Below are 24273 nucleotides of genomic sequence, written 5' to 3' on the forward strand. Positions count from 1 at the left end.
GTTTGTTGGGAGATTGTTGGACCAGTATTCTCTCCATATGTCAGATATTGATGGCAGCGCAGCTGAAGAGAGTTCGTCCATGGACCAGAGAGGCTTTCTAGATTTGAGGCAAAGACTAGCTGGGTTTATGAGAGTCTGGTGTAGGGGGTAGGAGTGGGTTGCTCATGGCTGTACAACATAATCATTCATTTCGGTCAAATGACTGCACTTCAAAATTAATCAAGACATAATAAATTTAGTTTAATCCTTTATCCAAGTGTAAGCAAATGAAGTTTGCACCTGAAAATATCTTCAGGACTGAGGTAAGGTGGTGCAACACCAGGCAACTCCGAGCAAAGGTGGACCAAGCTCTCATCACTCCTTGTCTCATTATCTCCCATAATGCAAAGCACATCTCCTTGCGGACATGTATACTGCTAAGCATTAAGGGAAGGGCCACTACCCAGACCGGTTTCGACCTTTATTGACGTCTCGGCAGTGGGAGGCAGACCCAAGGTCTGGGTAGTGGCCCTTCCCTTAATGCTTAGCAGTATACATGTCTGCAAGGAGATGTGCTTTGCATTATGGGAGATAATGAGACAAGGAGTGATGAGAGCTTGGTCCACCTTTGCTTGGAGTAGCCTGGTGTTGCACCACCTTACCTCAGTCCTGAAGATATTTTCAGGTGCAAATTTTGTTTGCTTACACTTGGATAAAGGATTAAACTAAATTTATTATAGTGTAACCAAGTGCAAAATAAACTTCCTTAATCAAGACATGTTTTGACGAAAAGTATTCTTATACCAGAACAAAAACAAAAGCGATCATTTGCAATGTTTTCAGCCCATATTCTGTTGTCTCAGTTAAAACTGATTTATGTAAATTATATTACTATTTATTCGGACTGTTCTAATCATGGAAATATTAAATTGCCAATTCTGGTCAGGTATTTTTTTACCCAATCAGGTGTCAAAGTAAAAGTTTTATATTTAAAGAATCTACCTGGAGAAAATTCTGATATGTTAACAGCTTGCATCAAGCAGTCACTAAACAGATATGAAATTACTGATAAATTACTTGCTTTGTGTGCTGACAGCACCAACTGCAATTTTGGTGGTTCCCAGAGAAAAGGAGAAAATAATGCTTTCTTTAAAATGCAAAATTTATGTGGCAATAAACTGATTGGTGTTAATTGTGCTGCTCACATATCCAATAACTGCATAAGCACTAGTGTCGATTGTCTGCCAGTAGACATTGAAGTGATATTAGTAAAAATTTATTCACATTTTTACATCTACACAATCACAGTAGAAAATTTTGAAAGAATTTTGTAATGATGTAGATATTCAATATAAAAAACTACTAGGTTACAGCAAAACACAATGGCTTCTGCAAGCTTTAGAGAGAATATTTAAACAATTTAAGCCACTAAAATTGCACTTTTTGGAACTGGAAAAAATGTCCCACGATTCTGAAAAACTTTTTTGATGATGTGTTAGCTGAGGCATGGTTATTTTATTCACAGCCAAGCTTCAACATTTCAGCAATATATTTTGAAAATTGAATCACATGAAATCTCCATGTGTAAAACTTCCATGCATTTAAAAGAATTGAAGCTAAAGTTAATTGAACGAAAAAATCAACAGTTTTTACCTATAAATACTAAAAAATAATTTTAGAATTATAAAAAAAAAAAACAAACATTAATGCCAACATATTTATAGATGCAATTCATAAATTTTACCAAACCTGCATTAATTATTTAAATAACTGGGACAGCTCTTTTGTGGAAATGGAAGTATTTGAATGGATCCTACTATGAGAAATCCCTCTGTGGGCAACGATGGAGGAAAACGTTTTGTTCATTTCCAGTCACTGGAACTTAAATATAAATGATGACGAACTATTCAATGAAGTTTTGAGTATTAAAAGTTTTGTCACCAGTGAAATGATCAAAGAATGGCGACAGAATGATTAGTCCTGCCAACATAGATGGGTTGAAATTTTTAAATATTTCACAGATAAGCACACATCTTTTAAAAATATTTTAAAAATTGTTGAATTTTGCTTATGTCTCCCTGGATCTAATGCCCCCACTGAACGAATATTTTCATTAGTGAACAATATGTGGACCAGTGAAAAAACCCACTTAAAAATAAACATTGCATTTATACCAAATGCAACTTTGACATGCATTTTAAAACACAAACCTGATTTATTAAAAAAAAAGTTCATTCTTGTGAAAAGTATCAAAATTAAATTTTTTTAAATAATATGATTGTTTAAAATGCTATGTATATGCTTATCTTTTATAATAAATGTTATAAAGCTTTTTAGTTTTAGTGAAACAAATAAACACAACTTGCTTTTTTCATTATGAAACAATTTCTGATTTGTCCTTTATTTTCTCCAAAAAAATATGGTGAACTATTAAAAAAAAAAAAGATAAGATCCAGATTTTGGGAAGAGTGGACAAGTTAATCAGGTATTCAGGTTGGTAGATATATATGATTTGTGTCAGGTTATTGCTCATATCAAATACTTCTGCATCATATCCAGTTTAGTTGGTGAAATTGAAGATAGGAAAAGAGTGGTGGACATTTAAGTTACTTTGGAAGATGACTTTACTGTTTGGAAAGCTGAAGTGCATACAACCAAATCTAATTGATCCACATCCAGAGATAGGTAGAAGAGCACCTCAATCCTCCATAGAAGACAGCATAGCTATGTTAAACTTTGTTTAAAATAGGCTTTGCTTGGTAATTGACTTGTCTTTTATAGTATCTACAGAGTTAGATAATAGGAATGGATATATCAGAATAGTTGTGGATTTTGCCAAGGAATTCTGCACTAGAGATTTTTATACTTACTCGAAGAATGAGCATGTGGAATAGCATATAACTTTTATAGGAGCAGCTAACTATCAGATATTATAGAATAATGTATTGGTATGCCAATCCTAAAAGGAGGGCATCCAGTACAATAAGCGGGGAATATTATTCTGATTTTGTAACCATACTAGACGAAAACTTTCATGAGAAAAGACCCGGTTTGCAGAAGAAAATCATCTTTCATTAGGACAATGCACCTACCCACAAAGGTGTTTTGGTTATGGGAAAATTAAGGGATCTGCACTATGAATTGTTGGAACATCCACTCTATTCCCCAGATTTGGCTCCCTCTGACTTCTGTCTCTTCCCAAAACTAAAACTCTTCCTCGCTTGTCAGCATTTTTCTTCAGATCAAGAGGTGATTGCAGCTGTTGAGGGATATTTTGCAGATCTTACTTAGAACAACTACAAGGACAGGATAATGGCACTGGAGCATTGCTGGAATAAATGTATTAGTCTTAAGGGAGATTATGTTGAAAAATAAAAATAATTTTGAAATTATAAATTAGTTTTTTCATTGTTAGGCCGAGAACTTTTCAGACCACCCTCATGTTTTACCAATGTACTGTCTGGGTTGCTGTGTGTGTTAAGAAAAATATTCCTTAGATTATTACATCACAGTTGTAATGAATAAATGCAACATTTGAGTTATGTATACATATATTTATTTAGATTTTTAAAGAATTTAACATTATTTATGATTAATTAAGTATATTACGATTGACATAAAACTTCAGATTTATAATTTATATCTTCAGATTTGATTCTAATCATCGATTTTGGCAGCCAAATGAAAACGAGATTACTGAATTTCAATCTCAAGTAGGTATTTCATTTACAAATCAGAGAGAAATTATGCACACAGAAATATTTCCATTTTTTTTTTATACAGATAGAAATTTTTGTACTCTTTATAATCCTTGCATGCACACACTATCAACCATCGCAGAATTAGCATAACATTGAAATTACAGGAACTTAACAGAGAATGTTTGGTGGTTCTGCACTCCTTCACTTTTGAGAAAAACTGAAAGAAAAGGGTGTAGTTCTTCTCAAAAACCAGAATTTGAACATTAGAGATTGAGTAGAAAAAACTGAAGATAACATTGCTTGTTCCATTCAAGGAAGCATGTAGTAAAGCTCTCTGCAAGGATACAAAAATCAAAAGATCATTGCTGACTCATGAATTGAAAAAGTCCATCCTGGAAAAGAAAAAAATCATATCAAAAGTTCCTTGAAAGTAAGACAATATGTCCTTTAAGAATATACAGAAAAAATGTATATTATTTGTTAAGCTACCTGTAAAATAATAGCTAAAAGAAGAAGAATTTCATGAGCCTTGAAAGGAAGGAAGCAGAATGTTTTGGAATTTGTTGAAAATACTGAAAAATGGAGGAAAGAGTACTACAAAAAGAATCAGATGATATGGATAACTTGAACTGATGATGATCTTATTTTAATTATGCCTAGAGTGATTACCTAAAAATATTAGTGCATCATATAAGTAGAAATCTGGAATTTGGACAGATTGTTGGAGTCAGTAATATTCAGCAATAATGCTCAAATATGAAGGGATTAAAACTTTTTTAAATAACGAAACCTGTGGTGAGATCATAATTAAAAGAAACACATGTATTAACCACAGTGAAAATTATTTAATTGTAAATATTTCATCCTACGTATCTTAGGACATCATCAGTACAGTAGTTTAAAATAGGAATAACATAAAGTTAGGGCACATGATTACAAATAGAATCTCATTAAACATGTGTAACGTGTTACAGAAGTAATAATAAAAAAAAATAAAATAAAATAATAATAATTATTTAACACAATTTTGTATGACAATTTCCCATACTTTAGGAATAGTATGAACGTCGTTGCGGTTTAAATTTGGTCTGTGTAGTAGGGCTTCAGAACTTTCTTTGTATAAATGTTCATGTTTATATAAAGATCTATGTAAAAGTTTAGACTTTTCCCAATGGATCCTATGGCTTGGATTTTCACTTCCCTGTTGATAGAGGCCAGATTTCTGCGGTTTAAAAAGAGGAATATGGTCTTGATATTCCGAGATGTATTTCTGAACAGACCTACCTGTCTGTCCAAAGTAAGACAATTTGCATGACCATGGAATCTCATAAACGCCAGGCAACATCAAAGGTGAGAGTTTGTCCTTAGGAGAAGGTAACAAGTTGTAAATTTGGTTGATAGGTTTGTAAGTAGTGGCAAAATTGTATTTCTTCATAATTTTAGAAAGACGTTCGGAGATGCCTTTGATGTAAGGTATGGGAATCCTATGGACTTCTTCCTGTCTGGTTTGATGTGTGGAGAATTTTTTTTTTTTTTTTTTTTTTTTTTTTTTTTTTTTTTTTTACTTCTGTGACATGTTACGCACGTTTAATGAGATTCTATTCTAATCATGCGCCCTAACTTTATGTTATTCCTATTATTGTTTGAAACTACTGTACTGATGATGTCCTAAGATACATAGGATGAAATATTTACAATTAAATAATTTTCACTGTGGTTAATACGTGTGTTTCTTTTAATTATGAAGGGATTAAAAGTTTTGCAGTGATAACACCACATAATGCAGAAGATCAAATTCTGTATGATTGGAGTTAGTGCTTATGGTGTTGAATCATAACAATTATATACGTGTGTAGAGGCTTAAGTGCTGTGAGGACATCATGTTGGAGGCTTAATGGATTTTTTACAACACTCAAAAAGAATTAAAATAGACTTGAATACTTCCTATATTTCGTCCTAGTCACTAGGACATCTACGGGGATTACAAAAACATGATGTCCTCACAGCACTTAAGCCTCTACACACGTATTCTAATCATCCATGGAGAAGAACTAGCACGCAAATCCAAGCAATACGGTAAGTCAAAAAAACTACGACTATCTAGGAAACTAAATAGGCTGGCCTTTTTAAAACGATGTCGGGACACAAGAGTGATACCAAACTGCGTTAAAATGAAGATCAATTTCCATTCTAAAAAAGCACTTCGTATATATAACCGTGCCAGCCAGGCATTACTCCGCGACCAAATCGCCTCTACACGTGCTACCCTCGCAGTGACGAACGCCGCCATTGGCTCCTTACATTCAGAGCTCTCCACCGTTCTTAACCCTGAACTTTGGTCGATTCTTTCTGGCATTTCGGAAACTTCTGCATAGAGAAAATTCCAAAAAATAAAAAATAAACACATCAAGAAATTTAGCAACCTTGTGAAAAACAAACCACAACCACAAATTCAACCTCTCCAGACAGTAATAAACCTCTCTTCCAAAAGGCTCAACGACGATGCTGTCAGCGCCCTTTGCCTCGGCCATAATTTTGCCGTCGCCCCGAAGGAAGTGCCGGTGCTTGACGTAATGGTGAAAGTGGAATTGGTCGCTTACCGTCGGAGATAGCTAACAACATCAGACTAGACGTAGCCAACATCCTCGCGCATTCTTCTCCGCCAAAAAGTAATTTATCATATGCCCAACGCACGGCTCTCCTGAAACTATGTAAAGAAAAAAAGTATCGTCATCACCAAAGCGGATAAGGGTAATGCCACAGTCGTTCTTAATACCAGTGAATATAAGTGTAAAATGAACATTATCCTCCGCGATCGCGCTACCTACATCCTGCTAGAACACGACCCCACAAAAACACAAGTTATGAAACTTAAAATTTTACTCAAAAAAGTATCTTCCTGGCCCCCAGATGTCACGAAAAAACTTAAACCTTTCCGCTCCCATCCCCCCCGAATATACGGTTTACCAAAAATCCACAAACCCAATTCCCCACTCAGGCCTATAGTAGATGCTACCAATGCACCTTGCTATAGACTATCTAAACAGCTGGCCAACTCTCTGATCCCCCTCACCGGAAGGCCCCCTTCCTATATAAAAAACTCGACCCACTTTAAAGCCCTCGCAGAAAATTTAACCTTGAAGAAGACAGACATATTGGTAAGCTTTGATATCTCCTCTTTGTTTACCAATATTCCCTTAATTGACACCTTATCTCTCTTAGAAAACGTTTTTCCCTCTGACATCTTAGATATCTCTTTTCCTTTGCCATTAACTCTGGATATTTCTCGTGGAACAACAAAATCTACAAGCAGATAGAGGGAACTGCCATGGGTTCCCCACTCTCACCCCCCCTTGCCAATTTCTATATGGAAGATTTCGAAAAACGAGCCATAGACTCAGCCCCACTCAAACCTTCTATCTGGCTAAGATATGTAGATGATGTGTTCTCTATTTGGCCTCATGGCTAGACACGTTAGACTCCTTCCTCAGTCATCTCAATAGTCTACATCCAAGAATCCAGTTCACTATGGAAAAGGAAAAGAACAATTGTTTACCCTTCCTAGACACCTTAGTCACACGCCTGCCTAACGATACACTTGCAGGGTGTTCGGGATAAATTTGACATATTTATAATTAATTATATTTTTCCGTAAGTTACATGTATTAACACACACTTCTCTTCATTTAAAAGGTTGGACCCTTCTTCATTCATATACAAGATGTCAGAAAGGATGGATAGCTGGAACCCACCTGAATCATGGAAGAGAATAACTTGTATCATGATGATTCGTGCCGGCCATCAAAATAAGGATATTTCGACTGCTGCCCAATGCTCCCTGAATACAGTAAAAACAATCAGGCATGAACTAGAGACTTGCAATGGTGACTACGAGGATGTAGCAAGAAGAAAGATCCCTAGCAGACGATCTGATTGCGTTCGTACAGCAGAATTCCTCGCAAATCTGCAGGAACAGGTGTTGAAGATCCCTGGCATTGGAATTCGGGCTTTGTCACGTGAAATGAATGTTGCAGCCTCTACTATGAAGCTTGCACTCAATGAAGACCTCCGCTACTACTCATACAAGCGCCGCAAAGGTCAGCTGCTTACAGAAAAGGCCCGTGAAAAACGTTTGATAAACGCGAAGAAACTTCTAAGCAAAGTGAAACATCCTGCGGAACCACAAACAATCTGGTTCTTTTCCGATGAGAAAAACTTTTGCCAGGATCAAAAATACAACACGCAGAATAACAGATGGCTTGCATACAGTACAAAGGACATTCCTCGTGTAATGCAGACTAAATTTCCCCAAACTGTGATGGTTTTCGGATGTGTATCCTCTGAAGGCAATGTGATGCCTCCGCATTTTTTCCAAGAGGGCGTCAGGTTGACTTCAGATGGCTACGTGGAGTTGCTAAACACTGTAGTCAAGCCCTGGATAACAAGGGTAGCCAATGGTAGGCCGTATGTATGGCAGCAGGATTCGGCCCCTTGCCACACCTCTGGGAAAAGTCAAAAATGGTTGTCTGAAAATTTCTACGACTTCACCAGTCCAAATGTTTGGCCTCCAAACTCCCCAGACCTTAACCCCATGGATTATTTTGTATGGGGCGCAGTTGAAAAAGACACCAATCGCACTTCCAGTAATACAAAAGCCCAGTTAATGGATAAAATTAAAACAGTTTTTGCGGCCCTTCCCAGGGAGACTGTAGCATCAGCTTGTTCGAGGTTCCGAAGCAGAATTGAAGCTGTGATCGATGCTAATGGTGGTTATTTTGAGTAAATCTTGTTGATAGTATTGTAATTAACTCTGCCTGTAATGTTTTTTGTCAATTCATTAAATTTAATAGATACAAAGAAGATTTTCTTTTTCCTTACGAAACTGTCAAATTTATCCCGAACACCCTGTACCTTCACCGTATACAGAAAACCCACACACACAAGCAGATACATTCACAAACTCTCCCACCACCACCCCTCTCAACAATATGGCATTATTAAAACTCTTACCAAGCGAGCCCACAATCTATGTTCCAGTGGAACCGCCCTCACTAATGAGCTTAACCACATACACAGCACTTTCCTCTCCAATGGCTACAGCGATCACAGTATCAAAAAAATAATCAACTCCTCCCCCATTCCCCTTCCTTCTCGTCAACAAGATTTTAAAAATGCCATCACCATACCCTACATCCGTGGCACATCTGAAAAAATAGCCAAGATACTAAAACAATACAATCTACACACAGGATATAAGCCCCACCACAAACTGGCTACCCTTATCCGTTCTACGAAAGATCAGCTCCCTCCTCTCTCTCTGCCTGGAGTTTACAAAGTACCCTGTTCCTGTAAGCTGGCATACTTTGGACAGACAGGCAGATCAGCATCCATCCGTCTAGAGGAACACAAGTCTTACATCCTCAAACACAACTATGGCCATTCAGGCTTGGCTGACCATGTTTTGGACACCACCCACAGAGTATCATGGAAGAAAACCACCATGCTCCACCACAGCAAATTCAAGAAAGAGAGACTTTTCTTAGAAGCAGCAGCAGCTCTCAAAAACCAACCAAATCTCAATAAATATGGTTGCATTAAGCTTCCGAAGATTTGGGAAACACTCATCACCAGAGTTCCCACCTTACATTCCAGGCCACCTACTGCTGCACTTAGAGGGCGCTCTACCTAGATAGGACTTTAGTGTCACCCACGTGGTTGGGCTTAGTATTGTTTGTTATTTGTGCATATGTTACATTAATTTTTTTGTAATCCCCGTAGATGTCCTAGTGACTAGGACGAAATATAGGAAGTATTAAAGTCTATTTTAATTCTTTTTGAGTGTTGTAAAAAATCCATTAAGCCTCCAACATGGTAACAATTATATACTTTATATGTAGCAAGCTTTGGCTTGTTTAGAAAGTAAATTACTGGATGTGATTCTATACCCAAGCATGAGTAAACAAAAGTTTGAATGGGCAGTAATTTCACAACTAAGTTATTTGTTTGTTTGTTTTTTTAATTTTATTTGGTTTCACTTCAAATAGCCTCAGTGTTTCTTAATGCAGAGCACATTCTCGTTTAGATGTGTATATTATTGAGTAAAGGGAAGCTCAGCAGAGGGTGTATAGACTTGCATGTTGAGTTTTAAGTAGTGAAAGATTAGATGTTTTAGAAAATAATTAGCCATAATTGATTTATATTTTATGAGAGTTTGTTTGCCTATAAGGATTGTTTGCTTGTTTCTGTGGTTTTAAAAGCTATTATTTTTGTTATAAGTATACTTACTGTACTTGTACATTTGTGTTGGAAAATATTTTGAGAGTGATTGCTGAAAGTATGGAGAGGGTAAGAAGAATGATAGCAGTCAATTGAATGACAAAAGATGAGAAAATGTGAATCTCAGTGAAGTTGGTGTAATAGTGATAGTAAGAATGGAATGGTGTAAAATGAAGAGAATGGCCAGATGATATAACGAGAGTGATGACTTATGTGGAGTTCTTCACAGAAAAAAACATGAGCTGGAAGAGAAATGCCAGGTAGTTGGTAGGGCACTAAATGCAAAGAGAGAGAAAGCAGAAAATGAAGTGCAAAACAGGGAGAACAGGGATCCAAATTTATATGGTGATTCCATGAAGGAGTGCTTGAGGAGAACGTGACAAATTCCTGTTTCCCTCTGACCAAGATGAAGAATGTTAGTGATTCTCTAAGAATGCAGAGATTGTAAGTGAAAGAGATGATTATCTTGTGCCAGTAATGATCTAGCATGTAATAAGTGTAGTATATAAGGAGATATGAAAGCATTGCCAGTAGGAACGAATAAGAAGACAGAAAATAAAAAAATTTTGGCCTGCTGCCTTAGTATGATAGAGGTGAGCTGAGACAAAGTGCTGTGATTGCAAATTAATCAGTGCACAGATTATGCAGAAGGAATGATGTCCTGTTTGTGGATGTGTGGTATTAGTTTGATGAGCAGAAGGACTTATATAAGGTATGGTTTGCATCCAAATGTATTTAGAGTTAGGTGTCTTGAGAAAGTATCATTCAGTAATGTGAAGTTCGGAAGTGTAAAGTTAGGAAAACTAGAATGTTTAGGGACGAATTCAGATTAGTATGGGTTGAAACAACCTAGGCGAATGGGAAAGATTGATGCTAACTGTAGCTTCCCAGGTTCTTAATGTTAGCGGTATCGATAATAAACATGTGGTGTAACAGAGAGTCTGGGATGCAGAGGTGTTGCATTTGGAAGTTTTGGCATTGGTGTTCAGCTTGGCCAAAAGTTATGGGCATTGATAAGACTTGGTTGATATATTATCGATAAACACCACATGTTTATCGATAATAAACATGTGGTGTAATAGAGATTCTGAGATGCAGAGGTGTTGCAGTTGCATTTGGTGTTGGTTGCAGTTTTGGCATTGGTGTTCAGCTTGGCCAAAAGTTATGGACATTAATAAGACTTGGTTGATAGAGGATGATGTAGTCATAAAGAGAGAATGCAAGGGGTGTAGTGTTTCAGAAAGAACAGAGGGAACAGATTGGAAGGAAGGCTTATGCTATAAAGCCAAAAAAGAGTAGAAGTACATCAGGAGGACAGAAATGTAGAGAATAATTCATTTGAAGCTTTCTGGCCAATAGGAAAATGTAGGTGGCATGCAGTGACAAATTTGCACAATGAGTGCAAGTGAATTAATTATTATGGGGGAACCTCAACTATGGGGACATAGATATGAAGAAGGAATGGTCAGAGGGAGGGGAGGAAAGAGAAGGAAATGGAATTCATACAGCTCCTAAGAGATGATTACCTCAGACAACATGGGACATATGGTTTGAGTGTGCTGAATATGGTCATAACATCAGAGAACTTAGCAGTAACTAACATAACCATTCCACACTGCTTGGGGAAAACAGTCATGTGTGGTCTTTACCTGGGAAATTGTTAGACATGCAGAATTTTCTGTTGAGAAGGGGTATATGTTGAATTGTACACTGAGTTAACATTAGGAACACCCACCTAATAACGTGTTGGTGTATGCAATCATGGCTCACAGATGCCTAGGAACAGATTCACAGGGTGTCGAACATCTTCTATATGTAACTCGACCCATGATTGCTGAAGCAACTCCATCAGTTCATGCTCATTCCATGGAGGAGGAGGATCTGCAGTTCTCATACCCCATTCTAGCATATCCCCCACATGTTCAATTGGGTTACGGTCAGGGGAGTTTGGGGGCCAAGGCAATGTGATGAATTCATTCTTGTGTTCCTCCAACTACTCAGTAGTTGTATGAGCCCAGCAAGGTGCATTGTCCTGTTGAAGGATCACACTTTGGTCAGGATATACCTTCTGCAGACATGGATGGAGATGGTTGGCTAACAGGTCCCTGCAACATTCCTCATTCAGAGTTTGTGGGATGATAACCAATGGACCTAGGACTTGCCAGCAAAAAGCTCCCCAGACCATAACAGTACCTCCATTGGCCTGTTGAACTCCAACTGTGCAACCAGGGAATATGACTTGATCCTGTTTATGCCAAATGTAAACCTGGCAATCAATATGGTGCAGCAGGAAACAGGACTCATCGCTCCATATGACCTTCCATCTGTTGAGGATCCATTGCCGACGTTCCTTGGCCCATGCAAAAAAACAGTGCTTGGTTCATCCAAGCATTGTTTGCTATGCCTGGTTGTCATCATGGGGGTATCCTTGTTGGTCTTCGGCTGTGGAACCCCCAGGCGAAGTAAGGTATGCTACATGGTGTGTGTAGAAATGGATTGAACTGCCGCACTGTTGTACTGGTGAGTGAGCTCTGTGACGGTTGCATGTTGTTGCTGCGATACCAGTTGTGACACCTGACACTCATCTCTAGGATCAACCACACAAGGCTGACCAATGTGAGCCCTTCTGCTGGATGTCTGTTCATGGTTAATCCAGTCCTGTTTCCAAAATACTGGCACCTGTCCTCTGGACCCCAGCTATCTGCCTGCAGTCAAATTACTGGCAAACATTTACTGATTATGTACAGAGGATAGGTGTGCCCATCTATAGTAACTTTGTTATCATGCCAAGTATGTTAATCAGTGAGGGGGGGTCCTAATGCAAAGCTAACGCAGTGTAAAGTAGATGATTATGTCCAACTGTGAAGAGTCAGCTTAGAGCAGTGAATGGAAGATGGTCAAGGGATGTTTGAAAAAAGCAGTGTTAGACAGTATACCAAGAGTCGAGAGTTAGATAAATCATGTAGGAGTTAGATTGATGAATAGCGTTATTAAGCAGGAGTTGCAGAAGGTACCAAGTGATCATCGAGCCTACGAGCAGTACAAGGCACATGCAAGAAAGTTGACCTGTATGGTAAGGAAAGCCAGAGATAATTATGAGAAAGCTAGCTGATGAGGCCAAAAGAAATCCTAAAGAGCTCTTTCAGTATGTGGCAAGTAAAAGGCAGAATGATTATGGAAGGATGATTTTAACAAAAACAGAGGTAACAAAAGCAAACAAAATAGTTGAGTTATATGGTGATCATTTTGCAATATTTTACCATGCAGGTCGTGATATTGCATTTATAAATATGACATTGACTGATGAGAGAATAGAAGTTAATGAATTGGAGATTCTTAGGGTATTGCAGAACCTTAATATGAACATAGCCACGGGGTTAAATGGCATATCAGCCCATGTATTACAAGCATGTGCAAGGGACCAGGCTATATAATTTATCAGTTCTGGGAAGGTGCTAATAAAGTGGAAAGAGGACAAAAAGTTCCATTGCTTATCATTATCTCAGGAGTGGTGGGGGTGGTAAGGGTATTAAGGTTCTAAGCTTGTAGTACATTAGTAGCATGGCAGGCTGAAGGATTTTTTTTTTGTACATAATTAAGAAACCCTGTTCATGGTAAAAGGATAAGAGGAGACATGATAAAAGCATAAAAGTTATTAAATGGGTTTTATAGGATTGACACTGAAAACTTTTAGCATACCAAGAAGGAAGAGAATAATGGAATTATCCCTGGAAATTGTATGAGGTTAGCCAAGGGTGTTTAGGACTACATTTTTTACGGGGAGGGTGGTGAATGGGTGGAGTAGGTTTCTGGCAGTGGTTGCTTTTATAGCAATTATTTTAATGGCTGTATTAGCCATTAAAATAATAGTTTTATTTTTGATATATTTAACTTTACTTTGCTGGTGTTAGTGAATCTCCCCCTCCCCACCTCAACTAGCACATAATTTTTCAAGCAAGCTTTCATAATATTCCAACATTATCTGCCAGTAATTTCATTTGAAGTTATGAGATTGCTGATTACTGCTGTTTGGATTTGCTACAGGATTTCTTGTGGTTACATCATAGCCATAATTTCATAGCAGCTTAGCTGCATTTGCTGCTGGTATAGAATCATCTGTATGTACTGAGATTTTTTACTTTCAGTCTGATGGAGAATAACATGCTCAAAGTAATACTTACCTCCTAAAAGGAGGTTAAATTGGGCTGATGTGCAAGTCTCTTGCTCTTTACAGGAAGTTGACTCACTCATGAAGGAAAATAAGTATTATCATATGTAGATGACATATTGTGCACTTTGGTGCAATAATGATTCACTGTACATCTTTTTGGTATGTTGGACTTACTGTGAATACTGACATTAAAAATTTATATAAAGGAAATTAAAAATTCATGGAAAATGGAATCTTGGGGGACATCACTTTTGGAGTAACACCCAAGAGAGAACATTTCATCATACTTGGAATTCCCTTTTCTATCTGTTCAATACTACAAGAGTTTATACACAGAAGTGTCAAGAGTAGAAAAATGGGACACGTTCCTTTTATTTTTTAAGCCATAGTACTTAAAACCATAATCTTCCCTGTCAGCTGTACATAATTAATATTACAGATGTCACAGAAGCCAACACTCATGGGGCACCTGTTTGTGGTGGAGAGTGCCTTCCAGTGATGGTAGGTCTAACCCGTTTCATCTTTCCTCTTTCTGTCTGCTCTCACTCCCGTATCCTTTGTTCTGCTTCTCATGAGTCTTTTTTACTATGCTATCTTCCAAACCACCATCAGTGGGATACAATGCCCTGCCACCATGTTTACCAGGTTATATGATATCCATAGACATTCAGAAGAGGGAAATCTTGGTAGTCATGCATTGCTTTAGCTTTTTCAACAAGATGGGTGTTCCTATACAGATCAGTGTGCTTATCTGTAAGGGTCAGCAGTGTTGCAGTACATCTAACTCATGGTCTGGAGACATCTTGCTAGATGCTCTGTAGCGAGTCCCAAAGCTTGCTACAGAGCCTTGTTAATCTGTGCTTCCTTCCCCCTCTTATCTCACCCTGATGGTAGCATTGCAACATCACCTAAAAACAAGGCTGATGTCTTTGCTTCATTCTTCTTGTCCAACTCATACATAGATGACCATGGTAAATTACTCCTTCCTTGCTTAGAATTTTCATTGCATCTCATGCCTCTTGTGACCTTCTGCCAGAAACACAGAAGAATCTTGAATAACTTGAATGCTACAAAGGCCAGATGGTCCTGATGGAATTCCACCCATCATGCTCAAGAGATGTGCTCGTGAACTAACACCTGGTCTCTGTCATCTATTCATTAAACTGCACTCAGCTGTGCCGCCATCCACCCTTCTGCATGGAAGAAAGCTCATATACAACCAGTTCCCAAAAAAATGAAGTTAAATGTTGACCTATTGTTCTTACATCACATCAGTTTTGTCTAAAACTGATGTGATGTGATAATGGAGCAGGTTATGAACAGTCAATTTTTTTAATACCTTGAGAACTGCTTTATATATTTATTGAGATTTGGTTAGTTTTTTAAATCTGCTGCTGATACTAAAATAAAAGTCTTTCAAGTTTGTATTTGTTGTTGTGAAGTATGGTAGTTTTTTTTCTTCATTTGATTCTGTGCAAGGTATTCAAGGTATGGTCAGTTAGGCCTCACTGGCAATACTTATGGTTGCAGATGTATTTCTTATGTTCTTCTAGGTGGATGTTAGGAGATCTCCCAGTTTGACCATAATATGATAAGTTGCCAGAACAAGGAACTTTGTAAACACTTGGAACAGAGAGAGAAGGTAGAGGATCCTTAGGTGAGTAGATGAGGACAGCCAACTTCAGATGAGGTTTGAATGCAGTGCAGAGATTGTGCTTCTTTAGAGTCCTGGCTGTTTTTTTCTGAGGTGTCCTGGATATAAGGAACAGAGTTGGCATTACAGTAGTCTGTATGTTGAGAAGGATGTGAGAGGAACACTTAATTTTTTGATCTTTTTGGCATGAGTTTAAACCAGCAAGTAAGCCTTAAATAGTCAAGTGTTCCAGATTTGGTTGAAATCAGTTGAATAATGCAGCTCGTGGAGGTAGTACTTATTGTAAATTGATTGTAACCCCATTATGACTGAAATTTTTATTTTGCATAATGTGCAGTGCTTTAAAGTATTGAATGACACTGTCACTTTAGATATAAGTGACTTAGTTGTTATGACTTTGAAAACATGATGATGTAAAAAAAAAATAGTAACTCCTAATGCTGTGCACAACAGAATACAGTAATCCTTCATAATCCATTTAAAATAACCATCACCTGCTAGATAAAAAGTCAACATTGCAGGATGGATTTCATCACGAACAATGTTCAGATATTCCTTGGAGGACACCCGACTTTCCAGCAGTATCAGGAGACATATTTTGTACTAACAGTACAAGCCCCACACCATGAACCACCTCCAGAACCTTGAATTGTGTTTACAAGGCAAGCTGAGTTTATTACCTTGTGGAGTTCCCGCCAAACTCTGCCTACCGTCGGTATAGAACAAAGCGTATTGTGACTCGTCAGACTACATGACTTTCTTCCAGTTTCCAGCCACAGTGTTCATGACACCACTATAGACAAACTTTCCGATTATTCTCACAAATCAGTGTTTTTCATATACTCATGCTACTGCTAATACTGATCCTCATTAATTCCCATGCATGAATTGGTGAGATATAGGTCAGGAACAGCCTTCATTAAATGCTTCTTCGGTCAATCACAGCACACAGGAAGTTCTCTTTGTCTGTACAAGCCTTTTCAGGCAATGCCTTCATCATAGACAAGCCATGTGGGTTATTATTTTTCCACTGATTAAACACCTGGGATGTCTCACCTTTTGAGAAACCAATCAGCTCTGCTATTTTAAAAATTGTGGCTCCAGCCAGATGGGCATCCACAATTACCCCTTTACCGAACTCCAAACTAACTCCGAACTCCATACGACTACTGACTAGCAGCATTCTTAAATAGTTGCCTAGAACACATGGTAATTCTCGTATCTTTCATGTATTGTATTTTATGTACAGGTGCATTCAGTGGCAGATATATATATGAATGCTATTATAAGAATTCAGTTTTCATTTTTTGATGCTCTGATATAACTTTTTTTAAAATAGGAAGATGTTGCATCACTAAGGCAGAGAGTAATAGAATTCAGTGGAGAATTTGTTCCAATCAAATGGACTTGTCGAGCACCTCTTCAAAGGGGCCGACTTTGTCCACGACAGGACAGATACAAGGTCAGTAAAATTTTGTATTCTCCTTTTTTAGAGGGAATATATTTCTCACTGACTACATTAGAGACATAACTCATCATCATCATTGAAATCCTGACGTGTACCCTCAAGGGGTGTACAGGATATGATAGTACTACACGTAAAATATACATCATTACTAACTTCCTATCTACAATTTTCCTCCAAATCAGTCTGTTACTTCTCAAGACTCCAACATTATCAGATCTTATATTTCTATTTTCTAAGGCACTTTTTACCATATCAATCCACCTATATCTTGGTCTTCCTCTGAGTATTTTGCCTGCCAACCTAGCGGAGAATACTTGTTTTGCTAATCTTTCCTCTCCCATTCTGTTTAAGTGACCATACCACCTGAGATTAGCTCTGCTAATGCATTCCTGGATGCTGACAATATCAAGTTCTTTCCTAACATCCTCATTTTTAATATGATATTGCCATTGATGCTATCTGTTCACGCCTCTAATCTTTCTCAGGACTCTCATATCTGCGGTCTCTAGTCTTTGGTTAAGTGTTTTACTTCTAACGCAGCTCTCAGATCCATAAGTTAAAACTAGTTTGAACACTGTCTTGTATACAACTAATTTAGTGTTTGAACTAATTTCTGTCTTATTCCATATGAATTTATTCAAATGACTTCCTACCATACCAGCTTTGTTGATTCTGTTGTCTGTTTCCATCTTTAATTTACCATCTTCACTAAAAACCATGCCTAAGTAGCTGAAATGTTTTACTTGTTCCACAGGTTCTCCATTCACAACGCAGTTGACATTTTCAGTGATTCTGCTTATTTTCATCGTCTTTGTCTTTTATTGCTGACCTTCATACCATATCTATTACAACAGTTATTCAATTTAGTCAGGGAATCTTGCAGACTTGTAGCAGATTTATTTAGAAATATGACATCGTCCGCATAAAGCAGAGAGCTGACATTAACATCTCCAATTTTTAAATCAGGTTTTGTACGACTTTCCTTCATAATGCAATTCATATAGATAATGAATAACAGCGGGGATAATGTACATCCTTGTCTCACACCAGATTTAACATTAAACCATCTTCCTGTACTTCCTTCAATCAAAAAAAAGTATTGCTTGATATAACGCCCCACTGACACCATATCACTGTAGTGTATTGAATAGCTTCTCTCTTGGCACCTTGTCGTATGCCTTTTCCAGATCGACAAAACTTAATACAGATCTTTGTTATATTCCCATGCTTTCTCAACTATTTGTAGTAAAGTGAAGATCTGATCCTGACAGCCTCTATTTGACCTGATTCCAGCTTGATCTTCACCAAGCTTTTCTTCCACAATTCTTCTCAACCATTTCTCAAGTATATTTGCATATATCTTACCAGGAACACTTAGGGAAATACCTCTGCAATTCTCACATTCTGCTTTATTTCCCTTTTTATATATGGATACTATGAGAGCTCTACTCCAATCATCGGGAATTTGTCCCTCTGTCCAGGCCTTCTGAACTAGGCAGTGCAGCCTCTGTAAGACTTTTATACCTCCATACTTGAGCATTTTTGGTCGAATATCATCTATTCATGCTGCCTTTCCACATTTCAAGCCTTTGATTGCATTTTCTACTTCAAGTATGAATATGTATTCCTGGCTGTATGCCTGTTGAGTGTTTTTTACCACTGTGCTATCACTGATTGTTTCATTTAGCAATTTTTCGAATTAATTACTCCATACTTCAAGGATATCTTTTTTCTCCAGTCTTCATGTCACCTTTATCATCTCTAATTCCTTTTACAACACTCTTTCCTCCATTTCTTAGCTTCATCAACAACCCAGAATATCTTGCCACCTTCTTGATATTTATTTTCTATGTTCTTGTCAAAGTCGTCCCATGACTTTTCTTTAGCTAATTTTACACAGTGTTTAGCTTTCTTACATTTGTCTCTGTATTCTCTAGGAGCACAAGCTGACTTATTTGCCAGGAACTTTTGATATGCTTTCTTCTTTTCCTTCACTGCCTCTTTAACTTCTATCCTTGGAGACAACCTCACCATATGCCTCTCTGGCTGAATCAGTCAGGGTTGAATCTCCAAGGTTTGGTTCCTGTTCTCAAACTCTTTCATTTTTTCTTCAATAATACATGTTTTCTTCTTTTCAATATGAAATTCAATTTTATCATGCTCAAGACTAAATAGTGATCACTTCCAATTTTAAATCCTCTGTACACTCTGGTGTCCTGCACCAGGGAGAAAACATCACTATCAACAATAACATAGTCACTGAGACTTTTCTTATTCCTTGCCTCTTCTCTCCATGTGAATTTGTGCATATTTTTATGTTGGAACATGGTGTTAGTAATAACCAGTCCATGTCCTGAGCAGAAATCCAACAGGTATTTGACATTATTATTAGCTTTGCTCTTTTCTCCAAATTTTTCCAAAATATTTTTGTATGTCTAACAATCGTTTCCTACTCTGCTATTTAGATCAAAAACAAGGATGAACTTTTCCTTTTTCATTGTATCAGTTGCTTTCTCTGAAGCCTCAAAAAATTCCTCCACTTCTACCTTAGTAGAACCTTCTGTGGGACCATAGGCATAAATAAGTCTCTCATTGTCCAGTTCCTCATTCTCATATTTGCCCAGATCACTCTACTTGAGACTGCCTGCCATTTAGAAGATTAGCCACGTATTTAATGTTGAATACTATATCTACTCCTTCTTTTCCTTGATTGTCATTGCCTGAATATAATATTTTGTATTTATTGCTCAGAAAGATATCACCAGTTTTTGTCTTTTTTGTTTCAGTCACCCCTATTATGTCAATCTGATACTTATCTAATTCCTCAGCTAGCCATTCAGACCTCTTATGTTGATAGTACCGATCTTTAACTCTGAGGATGTTGAGTTGTGATGTGTTTTAGGATTTGTTCCAGTAGCTGACTTTTCGCTAGTTGCCCTGGTTCCCTAGCAAAAATAATGGGGGCCTTGTTTAACCGGGCAACGTCCCAGCCAACATGAAATTCTGTCATGTTGTACCATCATTTTGTATTTTGGTTTAATCCAATAAGAATACAATTTGGTTGGCTAAATCTCAAACTGCCAGCCCATCCTCATTCGTTCATTATCTAGGTAGACACCCAACAGGGTGCACCACAAGAAGGTGAGGATTGGACATTAGGTCAGAAGCCCTGGTCAGTTCTCCGCATTCCTTTAAAGTCTATGTAGAGGTCTCCTCTCAGTTATACAGCTTTGACCCTTAAGCACCCAAGAGACATGAGTTAATATAACATTTCACTCAATGGCTGCAATACTGACATAACTGAAAAAATAATGATTCTGAGATAATGAGAAAAATATCTTTTAAAATTGAAGAAATTGTGTGTATTAACTGAAATGTTGTATTTACTTGAAATTTAAGAATTTTGAGTTATGCCACTATGGCAGCCAGATATGGTATAATAATGGATGGTGTAACTAGTATTATTGGTAATCAGATCTCAGATTAAAAACTAAGTTATTTAATTAAAGATGTCATTGCTTTCTTGCCTCACTAAGTATCAAGTAACTTTGTGGATATGAACATGCATGTAGACTCCAAGCTGGAGAGGCATAGGTAATTATAGGACGAATAACCATCTGATAGAGTAATAGTTTCTTCTTTGTGTTTAATAGGCAGCATACCAAAAATTTGACAACTGTTATTATGATACCTTCACTTCATTGTAAAATACCACCCACCCATATGTTCAGAGAGATGGTAACTAAAATAATAAGAAATTCAGTTAATTGTTGATATTTCCTTGTGTGACTGCATGCTTTAAAACAAATGCACCTGCCTCTGTAAAGAAAAGCATGATTCTAACCAAGGAAAAATATTATTATTATGATTATGATTCAGGCCCTTGTGGTGTCACAAAACTCATCGTGGGGGGCTCACCCTAGAAAATAAAGTATCATACCACTCCTTGAACCCATTGACTCTTCGTGCTCTCACTACTCTGTCAGGCAATGCATTCCATGGTTCAACCACCCTCCATGCAATGAAACCATGCCTTACCCTCTTGCTCACAACTTCCTTTTGTAACTTCAAGGGATAGCTCCCTGCTCCTTCCTCCCTCCCGTTCCACCAAATGAAAGAACTCCTCAGTGTTAACCCTGTAACTACCTCTTAACAGTTTAAGCCTTAATTATATTATCTCTTCTTTTCTTCTTCTATCTATCAAACTTTGCAGTCCACATTCCCTCAGCCTATCCTCATTACTAGCATTGTACAGTCCTGATATCATATTTGTTTTGCCATTAGCCTCAGCACTCTTTCCAAGGTTAAATTAACCCCTTCATATCCTGAGGATCAAATTTGAGTACGGTAGTCCAGGTGTGGTCTGACAGGGGCTTTATACAACAGAATGAAAACTTTTATCTCTGCAGGTCAGCATCTTTCTAAGTATTGCAGCAATCCTCTGGGTTACCTTCACCACCTTTGCAATATCTTCCCTGAATTTCAGATTTCTATCAGTCATCATCTCCAGATCACTTGTCTCCTTCCCCACTTCCTCCAGTATAGTTCTTTGTAAGCTACATTATGTCTAATACAAATTAGCGTGACTTGAAAAAAAGTAAAAAAAAAAATTAAGTTATAAATTAATTATGTCAAACTGATTCAGAAAATACTTTTTTAACATCCCGTTATCAAACCTTGTAACCTTGTAATTTGTCCTGCTTGTTCTTCATCTGAAATCGTGTTAATTATATTCAGTCTAGTCCTGTTTGGAATGAAAAATTTCCACTTTAGTCTAAATACAATTAACAAGACTTCAGGTTGCAGGACTAATCACAAGGCTTAATAACAGAATGTCAAAAAAGTAATTTCGGAATCAAGTTGGTGTAATTATTAATTTTTTTCACAAGAGGTCAGGCAAGGCAGTTTAATTAGTATTAGACATAATATAGCTGACAATAGTACAATGTTAATTGTTCTTAAAGCTTTGCATGTGTGTGTGTATTCCTGAAGATGACCTTAATGTAATGGTCAAAATATAGAAGATAATTTTATTGAAGTTCTTTATCTTATAACAGTCCATTCTGCAAATCTGATATAAGTGCTTTCCACCATTCAATTGAAATAAAAGAATGATTTTTCTTGAAGAAAGAATGCGGCCATAGATATGAGAATTCTGAGAAAGATTAGGAGAGTGAACAGATGGCATCAATGGCAGAATCATATTAAAAACAAGGATATGAGGAAGGAAATTAAGATTGTTAATATTCAAGAATGAGTGAGCAGATCTAATCTCAGGTGGTATGGTTATTTAAACAGAATGGATGAGGAGAGATTGGGAATGTAGGTACACCTAACAACACTGATCTATTCAGAATCCTCAGCATGCAACTGAATATCTCTTCTCAAACAGTGAACTATATCAGCATTATATACAAACAAACAATTGAAGTCTGTGGTATCCAGTTTGTTGCCTTTCTCTTTTATGAGATCAGATAATGGTGATGAGGGAAAATTAGAGAAAACAGAGGTCGATGACTAAAGGCTCTCTCATAATTCTAGCATGTTGAACATAAGATCAGACTGAGAGATTATGCTCTACAGAGTTTGGCAGATAGTAGGAGATGATGTAATATTGTAAAAATGTTGTCTGGCTGCTGCTTATTGTAAATGATGCTCGGCTCTTGTGTTAATGTTTGCTGATTACTGCACATACTTCTATTTTCTTATATCGTTCTGCGATCTATGTCATCCCTTTCTATGTATCTAAATTCCCTTCCTTATACTGTATTAATCTTGTCATTCCTGTTACCTCTTACTCTACCTTCTGTAACTCTATATTCTTATATCTGAGAGCACTAGAAATTTGTTTTTGTTAACAACTGCGCCACCAGTGGTCCGTGGTATAAGAAATAGTAGTACTTCCAGTAGGTTTGTATCTAATACAAATCCTCTCCTAATCAAATTACAGTCGTGGCTTTTTTATGCGCTCCTTATCTTATCTATCATTTAACTCCCCCGCTCACAGGATTGAGTTTATTTGGAAACAGTACATTGCATATTAAAGATCAGGCGGTACTCATTGACTATAGATAACAAACATGTTTATTAAATACTAAGAGTGAATATACCATTCATACAATAGGGAAATTGCTTCTTGAATCTTTAATTTAAGCTATACTCTATATGACAAACTTCTACAGCAAACTCCCACACATATGTAACATATCTTACAAAATCACTGCAATAAAATTTATAACTCCTATTTTAAGCAAATTGTTTTAGAACAGAATCTCTATAGTAATTTTCTGCAATTATGCAGCATAAAGCCTTAGAATTTCTTTACAATTAACAATTAAACTTTTGGCCCAATTACTTAGGAATTTGCTATGCTCTGGTCTATACACTTAATAATTCCAACCATGAATTTGCATCGATTACTTTCAGGCTATATCTATCTTAGCACTATAAACTTAGCAGTCCATTTAAGGTAGTTCTCTTACATCACATACAAAATAATATGCAACAAATAACTCACAACAAATAACACCGTGCTTCGAGAACCTCTAAGGAACACCAAGTTCATCTTGGTGTTCCTTAGAGGTTCTCGGAGCACGGTGTCTCATTCAGAATAGTTGGTGGGATCTGGAATGCGATTTCCTGGCATCTTTTAGCTCGGGCAAAGGGGGTCCAACGGCCGGAGCACATGCAGATTTGTTTGATCACAAAGCATCTGGTCCAGCTCAGCTACTCCCTCCGTGGCTAATCACTTCTGGTAACTGTCATTTTTGATCTGGATGACTTGCGGTGGATCGACCTCCTTCTCCTCTTTATCTCCTTCCAACTTCCATGTGTCCTAGCCGAAAAATGTCGATATCGATGGTTGAAGATCCATGGCTTATATTCATCCTTCCAGGGAACTCTGGGTTAAGGATTGAGAACCCCAAACATTTCCTCATGATTCTCTTGATCTTCTATTGACGACGACTTTTCTTTCTCCCTTTAAGTGCATCTTTAATCAGTTTTACCAGACTGCGGAAGTATG

The 24273-nt window shown here is 37.4% G+C and overlaps 1 protein-coding gene across 1 annotated transcript in view; it reads left to right on the forward strand.

The window, feature by feature from the left end:
• Nucleotides 1-24273, forward strand: part of LOC150108789 (UV-stimulated scaffold protein A-like) — a 289257-nt gene that overhangs the window by 168536 nt on the left and 96448 nt on the right. Inside the window, exons 5-6 of the mRNA XM_090414259.1 lie at nucleotides 3629-3692; nucleotides 17121-17243. Coding sequence (XP_090270385.1) covers nucleotides 3629-3692; nucleotides 17121-17243 — 187 coding nt within the window. The remainder of the gene's footprint in view (nucleotides 1-3628; nucleotides 3693-17120; nucleotides 17244-24273) is intronic.

Source organism: Typopeltis vanoorti, chromosome 2 (assembly GCF_054136105.1).
Source record: "Typopeltis vanoorti isolate ZY-2024b chromosome 2, IOZ_Tvanoo_1.0, whole genome shotgun sequence".
NCBI classification, from domain to species: Eukaryota; Metazoa; Arthropoda; class Arachnida; order Uropygi; family Thelyphonidae; genus Typopeltis; species Typopeltis vanoorti.